The 10,607-nt window shown below is 41.4% G+C and overlaps 1 protein-coding gene and 1 long non-coding RNA gene across 3 annotated transcripts; both read left to right on the forward strand.

The window, feature by feature from the left end:
• The first annotated feature begins 340 nt into the window (after positions 1-340).
• LOC127342320 (uncharacterized) lies at positions 341-1,715 on the forward strand. 2 transcript variants are annotated; one of them, XM_071826957.1, is made up of 3 exons: positions 341-425; positions 826-1,173; positions 1,282-1,715. In XM_071826957.1, the coding sequence occupies exons 1-3, from the start codon at positions 411-413 to the stop codon at positions 1,285-1,287; spliced, it is 369 nt and encodes a 122-aa protein (XP_071683058.1). In that variant the 5' UTR covers positions 341-410; the 3' UTR covers positions 1,288-1,715. The 2 variants fall into 2 exon arrangements, with proteins under 2 accessions (XP_071683058.1, XP_071683059.1); XM_071826958.1 differs by having other exon boundaries at positions 864-1,173.
• Positions 1,716-3,590: 1,875 nt separating this feature from the next.
• Positions 3,591-4,856, forward strand: LOC139837576 (uncharacterized). The gene is made up of 2 exons (XR_011754106.1): positions 3,591-4,046; positions 4,560-4,856. It is a non-coding gene; the product is annotated as an uncharacterized lncRNA (long non-coding RNA).
• The last annotated feature ends 5,751 nt before the right edge of the window (positions 4,857-10,607 follow it).

Here is a 10,607-nt window from a genome sequence, read left to right on the forward strand (position 1 = left end):
GTTTTGTATCTTTCGAAATAGATTTGAAGAGGTTGCACATGTTCTGTTTCAGGTACTCATAGCATCTACAGAGTGGGCCAATATTCGAAAAGAGCACAAGACTTGAGGATTTGAGCATGCTTGTAGGCTAGAAGCATCACCTTCAGACTTCGTCACTTGTTGACAGTCTAAAATTGACCCTGAACTCATATGGGCACTTGCTAAGCAAGATGTCAAAGACAAGCACCAGCTGAAGGTTCTACCCCAACTTATATAACTATTTTAGTATATTTTGTTAATTTCCATGTAATATGTAAACCATTGAAGTTAGATGTTAATCACACCATGTTTGGCATGCATATGAAATAGAAAATACAGCCGGTAAAGGCACCAACGAAGGAAAACCTTCAGGCGTCAAACATGATGGAAGGATGTTGGATGGTCAGGTAATTAGTATAATCTACATGCCTCAACGGCCTTTGTGGGCTGCTGGTGATCACCCCACATACTATGCAATTTTACTCCTTGGTGCTTGCACATCCATGAAATCCATATCCATGAAATCTGGATGTACTGGATTCCACATGCTACATGCATAAGTTTGGTTCTCTCTTATATAGAGTCCCCAGTTTTGTTCTCACGGTTTATAGCATTACAGCAAGTATATTATGGCAATGAGTAGTTTCATTTTAAATTTGTATTATTCATGTTTGCTCCGGTCATATATGTTCTTCTCATTATAGCATTGCATGTATTACTCTGTTTTACTATCAAGGTGTGTCTATTGTTCTACACAGCTGGTCACCGTCAGTAGCTAGAGATTTGTCTGATACTTGCTTGTGACAGCTTCTACTTACTCATTTCCCTGTGGGTGGCGGCGGCAGTGACGACTTGGTTGGAGGGGATGCGGTAGGAGGAGGGCGCAAAGGGGCGGGAGGGGTGGCCGCCGGGGAGGCGGAGCTGTGCCGGCCACTGCAAGTGAGGAAGAGGATGGAGCTTGGTGCAGCAGAAGGGGAGAGCCTCAAGGGGTTGGAGCGACGACTACTCCGCCCTCGCCAGCTTCCGCCGCCGCTCCTCCCTTGCGCAGCCCGTCCACGGGTTCGGGCGCCGTCTCGGAAATTGAGGAGCCGGTCGGCCCGCTCAGGGGCGTGGCCATCGGTGTCCAGCGTGCTGCTCGACGGCCGTTTCTGCAACGTAATCTTTTCCCAAACCTCAGCCCCCTCCTCATCTTCTCTCTCTCCCTCCAACACTCTGATTTTTAATTGCTATAATTGATGTTATTTCTTAACACAATGTGTTCAGGTCTGAGGAAGAAGAGAAGGAGGATATCAAGCAGGGGATGTTGGGCTCTAATGGTTGGAGGTAGCCATGACTGCCAGTGGTAGCCAGAGAGGTCGTTTGGCTGCTTTGTATATGGCACAAGGAGGAAGGGAGCTGGAGACGACGATGGAACCAAACAATCCTACATCAACAACAGGTGCTCCCGAGCGATGGCGGCGGCGGCAGGGAGCGCGCGCCTGAGCGAGGAAGGGGTTTGAAGTGTCCGTGCCAGCAACCTCACCGTCTCCAACCTATCTGCAGGTGAGCAACGAATTTGAGACTTGTTCTTGGTTTTTCTGCAGTTCGTGGAGCGGGTCCGAAGCAGTTGGGTAGCAGCCCTCAAATTAGGTGGGAGTTGCTTACTGTACAGCCAAGTAGGGTATTAGCTTGATGGTCTATTTTACAAGATAAAGCCAGTGCACATGTTTAGTTTTCTAATTTTAATTCGATAGTTTTTGTAGGATTGCTTGCATAGCAGGAGCAAGCAACGGGGCGCGCCGCCGCTGCCAAGGAGGCGCTGGAGGAGGTGCCGAAGAGGGAGGCTCGGGGCCTTGCGATGCGTCGCCAGCGCGGCCCGAAGGAGGTGGCCGAGCAGAAGGCTGCGAGCGACGGCGAGGCCGCCACGGTGGAGCACGAGTCGTCCGGCTCCGTGCACGTACCATGTCTGTCCCGGCCTCTATTGTTCCCTGTGCTTGACCGTCGAAGTGCTCCTAGATCGGATTCACTCGATTGGAACGGTGATGCCAGCCAGTGAACTACGGGTTGTCTGCCGCGCCCGCTGGCCGCAGGCGACGACCAGGTTAGACAAGTCGACCCCCTCCGTTCTCGTTTAGCTGTGTTTCATGTTTTTAAGTTTGCTATGCAGCAGCCACTGTCCCGTGGATGATTCAGAGGTCTGTGTTCTGTTATGTCCCCTCCCTCTAATTCGTTAGTGTCCAATATACATTCATTAGTGTCCTGTTAAATTTTGTGCATGTAGAATTACCCTTGTTTTATGGGAAGTTCATTTTTGTTAGGAATTTAAGTAAAGCATTTCCATATTCTTCCATTATAATTCTCGTTGTCAGTTTGTCACCTTCCATTGGATTTTTTTTTAACCCAGTGCTTTGTGTTCTGGCAGCATTGATGCGGGAATACTGTGGGGAAGAAGATGCATCATCTAGGAGGAAGATCAGCATATAAATGCTGAGCTGAAGTTCAGACACCACGCTGACTATATTCCCAGGCGCCCACGTCCACGGACATGGAAGGGGCTACAGACGGTTAGTTGCAGATTTCTATCTGTATGTTTATTCCTTCCTTAGTAGTTCTCTTTGACGCTTCAGTGCTTCTATTAAAATTAGTTTGTTGTCCTTACAAAAGAAGCAAGATTAGGTGGGTGTGCTACAAAAAAAGGATTGTTGATCCGCATATCCAGCCAACTTTTGCTCATCAGTTCGCTCTGCATAGTAACTAACTGAGATTTGCCGTCTCAAAGATGATGGGAGAGATGAAGTGTGAACAATGTCGTTTTGCTTTAAGAAAACTTTTATATATTTGCACATTTGCACTTAACTCAAATGAATATATGGTCTGATAAATAATAGGTGTGCTCGAGCCCAGATTTTCACTGTCAGTAACAATGGTTTGTGCGATGCTTAGGAGTAGCTTTACAGCTCTCTCTAAAAATGAGTAGCATTGCTGAGACAGATGTGAGCATGGGTGAAGGCAAGGTATCACTGTTATAATTCACTCTACTGTATTGTGCAACTCACTAATTTTTGTATTGTATTGTCCTGAAGTATTTGGAGTTCAGTTCATAATTTACCTTATTTGTGTGGTATACAAGATTCAGTTGTTAATATCTCCATGCCCATTTATATTGCATAACTAAAATGAAAAGGTTAAAGGAATCTTTCGAACAAGTTTATTGGTTGTTTACTTTATAAATAGTGTCTATCACTGAAAAAAAATTAGAGAATTCTTTTTTGTTTTCCACCAGGCTGGTGGATGACGGCGGTGGCAGTGGGTGGATGCCGGTGGCTTCAGCTGATGGACGACGGTGGCCTCCGCCGCCAAGCGACCTGTAGCAGGTACGAGCTCGTGTTGTCTTGGTAGCGCAGCGTGGCTGCACCATTGAGATTCTGATATGGAACCTGCTGGAAATTACCTTGAGTGGAAGTTACTAATAATGGAGGTCTTTCAACTTGAATTCTGTTTGGCCATTTTCACAGTTGTATGCATTAAGATAGCTGGATACATTTTATTCTTGCATTGGAAAATTGGTTAGCTGGATACAGTTGTTTGGACAAGGAACACAAATCATAATATGGTTAGGTTTCTCTAAAGCTATTTTTACTACTGTATTGTAGATACGTTTTCTTTGTTCTGTATCAATCTATCAAATCTATAGATTACCTGCCTCTGACTAAACCAAGGGAAATAACCATAGAAGGACAAATCAACTTAAATTATTTTTTTATACAGATCTATATGGTTTTTAATTTATTAGTTTTTAATGATAAAATTTTCAAAAGGATTGAACACCAATCGAAAGTTGTGCTCTGTTTAGAGAAGCAGGGATTATAAACCTTCCAATTGCCCCTTTTCTTCTTTATTATTGGATTTTATAATAAACTACCTTTCACCTTCCAATTGCTCCTTTTGTTCTTTATTGTTGGATTTTCTAATAAACTACCATTTGTGTTTCTTATTACTTTTCAGGTTTATTGGTTTTGGTTCAATGGAAGAGCTCCCAGCTTATGAAGGTATTATTATTGGTTTCTCCACTCCTGTTTCTATGCATTTTTGTTCGTTCTCGAAATTGTTGTTTTAGAGATGCATACATTTCATGTTTGCACTCTAATTAATAATAGCTCATATCAGCTCTCAGGAGGAAGTCTTTGTACTTCCATTATCTTTCATGCTTACTACATTTTGGTTTTTTATGGTTTGTGCTCCTATTGAGAATGGGTAAATGCTTGATTTTGGTAAAAGTAGGTGGTTAGTTTTATTCTCACTTGCCTCCAGGTTCTTTGCTGGTACGTGTCGGCACACAATGTCTTTCTTTTTCATGTATATTTTTGCTTTTGAGAAAAAAAATGTTTTCGATATGAGCATGGTTATTGATTCAGTGTTAGTTACCGGTGTTAAAACCTTATCTTCTATGGCATATGTGTGTTACTGTTACGCTGCACGAAATAACGATTCTCGCTTAGAGTAATTTTGCTGCCTTGCTTTGAAAGTGATGAATAAATACTGCCTTTTTACTGTGTATGCAGATGGATCCATAGAAGGAGAAATTGTGCCATTACAATGATGGAAATGCCATAATACATGTGTTGATCTTGAATCACATTATCAGTAAATTTCTGTGAAATCATCTGAGAGCTTTAACCCATTCATAGGGGCTTCAACCTGATCCGATCATCTGGTCGTTTTATGCAGTGTTGTTGGCTGCTGATATTTCAATAGCAATTCCACCAGCTATGTTCTGTAATGTACATAGGAATTCTGTATAATGTAATTTCACCAGCTATGTGTTATGTGATACACTTATGACAGTATTAGATGAACCAGACCTATATATGTTAGAATGTATGTTATGCATAGCTAAACCGGGAAGCTATCATGAGGCTCATGGTTTAAAGCCAATAAATCTCAATCATATATGATTACAGTACAATCCTGGATAAAACTTATGGTTACAATATTATCTTGCTTTTGCCTTTGCGCCGGGGCGCAACGGGAAGTTATCAAAGTAGTTCAGGTGTTTATTTTGGGATCCTTGTTAGCCGATGACATTTAAGGAAGGAAATCATTCTTGTACTGGATACTTGTGATGTGTAATATCATCCATGTCTTAGATGTGTTTATCAATGATATGCCTTGTCGGGAGAGAGGAAAAGCAGCAGCGGGGTGGCTTTTGCCCCTGTACATGGGACCTACTACCTTTCCAGAAAATGGAGGAAATAGATGAAAATGGCTTCTCTCACATGGCATCTTGCACGAATCTCCAACGATCCAACAGCAAAGAGTACACCCACACTCATGTTTGGGTGTACAAATGTATTTCCGTTTGAAGAACCTGAGCACAAAATAAAATGGCTGATATGTGGCATGCATCTAAGGTTGTTAGATGTTTCCGTTTTTTAGTTCCATAGATGAGAAGATGCGACTCAGGATGTACTCCTTGGACACGAGACAGACGCGCGGCCGGGCCGCTTCAGCGCTGCCTGCAGCCTTGGGCAAGCTCAGCCTTGGGCAAGCTGATACTGTCACCAGCGCAGGGCGGCGTGCGCTTGAGATTCCACTCGAGATCGACCGGATTCGACCGGATTTTGTAGTCGGTCGAGTTGTAGTGTTCAGGAATCAGAACTTGTGAGGTTGTTAAATTTCAGAGAAGATGTAAACTGGTATGAGTTTCGGAATTATATGGCCATATGCTCTGTAATTTTATCCTAAGGCTGCTAATATACGAGTTTCAGATTTTTGTGCACTACCCAGGCTAGATGGAATGGTGTTCAGTTAGACAAGATAGATGATCTTGCTTGGTAGCTTATCATATGTACTGTTCCTTTTGATTTTACTTGTTGATTTTTCCTGGCAGACCTTCTATAAACAAGATGGTATATGTCCTTGCCATGCTCTATGAAGAAAAGGGATTCCATGTTTGTGCATGTGGTATTCTCTAAACTGTAGTTCTCTCTTATTTAGCACAAACTTAACTATCTCGTGATGTTTCAGGCATTATCTTCTATGGTTTACCACAGTAGTAAAAATGTTGTTTGCAGAATAGTTATTTGTCACAGTTTATCCTGTGTGGAAGTTGTAATTAACGACTCCGGGCCCATTTTTGACTGAGATTTTGGTTTTGGCAGTGGGATGTACACCTAGCTTAGCATGTACATCTTGAATCAAAATGGCAAGTACATCTTGAATCAAAATGGCAGGTACATCTTGACATGGTTGTTTATCACATGCGTGATTTGAGGAAGATGCACGGTTTTTCATCTTGAATCAATGCTGAGTTTCGTTTTAGTCATTGCTTATTTCGGATTATTTCTGACAAAACTTCATAATGTGCAGACATCCACGTGATAGATTGATGATTTAGTTTTATAGCATACGTTGCTTACCAATGTGGTTCCGGTAAAGCCTAACATGTTATAGAAATTGTGAAATATTTAATATCAATGGACAATACCAGGAAATGGGAAAACAAAATCTCATGGCAAAAATGGAAGGCAAATATAGTAGAACCGTGAATACTCTCCGCATTAACTTTGAATGACCAATACATGAAAGATCGTCTTACAACTATTTTGGTATGAAACATCCTGTATAATTCTGTAAAATTTATAGGGATAAGAAATAAACGCCATATTTGATGCGTATATAGCAACTCAAGACATGAACAATCACCAAAAATATAGATTAAAGCACCGAAATAAATTATTTATTAAATTACCGTCCTATAGGTCAGCATCCATTGACATATTAATACGCTTTCATTTGCACTTGCGCGATAGCGCAACGGGTCATCTAGTTAAGGTAAAGGTTGAGACAAATAGTAGAAATCCACATATTCGTGCTAAGTATCACGGTATAAACCTATCTTATGCGGTGTTATATACTACACATCAGAGCCTGATGTTTAGAGATGTTTTACTCAACTATTATATTCAGGCTTATGATGATGTGTACTATAAGCACAAAGCTGAATCTTCTTGGATCTTATTGGATTTTCATTGTTTGACTAGATCCATACATGAAGTTTGACGTTGATATGCAAATGCATGTTGCAATATCAAGTCCTTACTTGATGCTATAGATCTAGAGGGTAATAGTATTCGTGTGAGGAAGCGACGAATTATGGAAGATTCCGAAGACAAGATGAAGGTTCATCAGAAAAAGGAAGTAAAGTTGTGGGAAGTAACCACAATACTCTGAAGAAAGTATCAATCAAAACTCATGCTTTGCCTCAACAGAGGAGTACTTTAGTACGGAGGAAGCATGAAGGTGAGAAATCTTGTGATTATGGTGAAGCTGAAGCATATCCATAGTCAACACGGAAGAGGGAATGCATGGGAAATCACTCAGGATACTATATTCATAGTGTCAGCTAGTGGTTTTCTTTCAACAATAAACCCTCGAAGAAAGGAAGATGACCTATGAAACCATAAGCAGAGATAAGAAGACCATAGTTGGTATTAGAAGACCACAGTTGTGGTATAGGATCAATACTGCGAGATAAAGTAGAAGATGTCTCGTCCAGTTGATCGGAACCTATAATAGAATCCTTTTAGATAACAAATAGCCACAATTGGTACCCAGTAGTCCACCATTGGATTATTCATACCAAGTAGTTGTGAACAAATAAAATGTTGTCAGCCAAATAACAATGACCTATAATCATTTAGTCGAAGGATTCACATTGGATGTCCACAATTGAGTGGATACACCACAAACATTCTTCGCGAGACCTTAGAAGAAGTAAAACCCATAAGTTTGATACGTCTCCGACGTATCGATAATTTCTTATGTTCCATGCCACATTATTGATGTTATCTACATGTTTTATGCACACTTTATGTCATATTCGTGCATTTTCTGGAACTAACCTATTAACAAGATGCCGAAGTGCCGATTCTTTGTTTTCTGCTGTTTTTGGTTTCAGAAATCCTAGTAAGGAAATATTCTCGGAATTGGACGAAATCAAAGCCCAGGGGCCTATTTTCTCACGAAGCTTCCAGAAGTCCGAAGGAGAGACGAAGAGGGGCCACACTATAGGGCGGCGCGGCCCCCCCTTGGCCGCGCCGGCCTGTAGTGTGGGGCCCCCGTGCCGCCTCTTGACCTGCCCTTCCGCCTATAAAAAGTCTCCGTGACGAAACCCCCAGGACCGAGAGCCACGATACGGAAAACCTTCCAGAGACGCCGCCGCCGCCGATCCCATCTCGGGGGATCCAGGAGATCGCCTCCGGCACCCTGCCGGAGAGGGGAATCATCTCCCGGAGGACTCTACGCCGCCATGGTCGCCTCCGGTGTGATGTGTGAGTAGTCTACCCCTGGACTATGGGTCCATAGCAGTAGCTAGATGGTTGTCTTCTCCCCATTGTGCTATCATTGTCGGATCTTGTGAGCTGCCTAACATGATCAAGATCATCTATCTGTAATTCTATATGTTGCGTTTGTTGGGATCCGATGAATAGAGAATACTTGTTATGTTGATTATCAAAGTTATGCTTATGTGTTGTTTATGATCTTGCATGCTCTCCGTTACTAGTAGATGCTCTGGCCAAGTAGATGCTTGTAACTCCAAGAGGGAGTACTTATGCTCGATAGTGGGTTCATGCCTGCATTAACACCTGGGACAAAGGATGTAAAAGTTCTAAGGTTGTGTTGTGCTGTTGCCACTAGGGATAAAACATTAGTGCTATGTTCAAGGATGTAGTCACTAGTTACATTACGCACCATACTTAATGCAATTGTCATTGTTTGCAACTTAATACTGGAGGGTTCGGATGATAACTTTGAAGGTGGACTTTTTAGGCATAGATGCAGTTGGATGACGGTCTATGTACTTTGTCGTAATGCCCAATTAAATCTCACTATACTCATCATGATATGTATGTGCATGGTCATGCTCTCTTTATTTGTCAATTGCCCAACTGTAATTTGTTCACCCAACATGCTGTTCGTCTTATGGGAGAGACACCTCTAGTGAACTGTGGACCCCGGTCCAATTCTCTTTACTGAAATACAATCTACTGCAATACTTGTTCTACTGTTTTCTGCAAACAATCATCTTCCACACAATACGGTTAACTCTTTGTTACAGCAAGCCGGTGAGATTGACAACCTCACTGTTTCGTTGGGGCAAAGTACTTTGGTTGTGTTGTGCAGGTTCCACGTTGGCGCCGGAATCACTGGTGTTGCGCCGCACTACATCCCGCCGCCATCAACCTTCAACGTGCTTCTTGGCTCCTCCTGGTTTGATAAACCTTGGTTTCTTTCTGAGGGAAAACTTGCTGCTGTGCGCATCATACCTTCCTCTTGGGGTTGCCCAACGAACGTGTGAAATACACGCCATCAAGCTCTTTTTCTGGCGCCGTTGCCGGGGAGATCAAGACACGCTGCAAGGGGAGTCTCCACTTCACAATCTCTTTACTTTGTTTTTGTCTTGCTTAGTTTTATTTACTACTTTGTTTTCTGCACTAAATCAAAATACAAAAAAATTAGTTGCTAGTTTTACTTTATTTGCTATCTTGTTTGCTATATCTAAAACACAAAAAAATTAGTTTACTTGCATTTACTTTATCTAGTTTGTTTTATTTACTGTTGCTAAAATGGCCAACGCTGAAAACACTAAGTTGTGTGACTTCACAACCACAAATAATAATGATTTCTTATGCACACCTATTGCTCCACCTGCTACTACAGCAGAATTCTTTGAAATTAAACCTGCTTTACTGAATCTTGTTATGCGAGAGCAATTTTCTGGTGTTAGTTCTGATGATGCTGCTGCCCATCTTAATAATTTTGTTGAATTATGTGAAATGCAAAAGTATAAGGATGTAGATGGTGACATTATAAAATTAAAATTGTTCCCTTTCTCATTAAGAGGAAGAGCTAAAGATTGGTTGCTATCTCTGCCTAAGAATAGTATTGATTCATGGACTAAATGCAAGGATGCTTTTATTGGTAGATATTATCCCCCTGCTAAAATTATATCTTTGAGGAGTAGCATAATGAATTTTAAACAATTAGATACTGAACATGTTGCTCAAGCTTGGGAAAGAATGAAATCTTTGGTTAAAAATTGCCCAACCCATGGACTGACTACTTGGATGATCATCCAAACCTTCTATGCAGGACTAAATTTTTCTTCACGGAATTTATTGGATTCAGCTGCTGGAGGTACCTTTATGTCCATCACTCTTGGTGAAGCAACAAAGTTTTTTGATAATATGATGATCAACTACTCTGAATGGCACACGGAAAGAGCTCCACAAGGTAAGAAGGTAAATTCTGTCGAAGAAACCTCTTCCTTGAGTGATAAGATTGATGCTATTATGTCTATGCTTGTGAATGGTAGGCCTAATGTTAATTCTAATAATGTTCCGCTAGCGTCATTAGTTGCTCAAAAAGAATATGTTGATGTGAATTTCATTAAAAATAACAATCACAATGATTCTAGGCCATACCCTGCTAATGGTAATTTTTATGGTAGATATGCTTCATCTAATGAAGAAAAGATGCTAGAAATTGAAAGATCCACCAAGAGCTTTATGCAATCACAATATGAGCAAAATAAATTGTTTACTAAA

Source organism: Lolium perenne, chromosome 3, assembly GCF_019359855.2.
Source record: "Lolium perenne isolate Kyuss_39 chromosome 3, Kyuss_2.0, whole genome shotgun sequence".
Classification (NCBI taxonomy): Eukaryota; Viridiplantae; Streptophyta; class Magnoliopsida; order Poales; family Poaceae; genus Lolium; species Lolium perenne.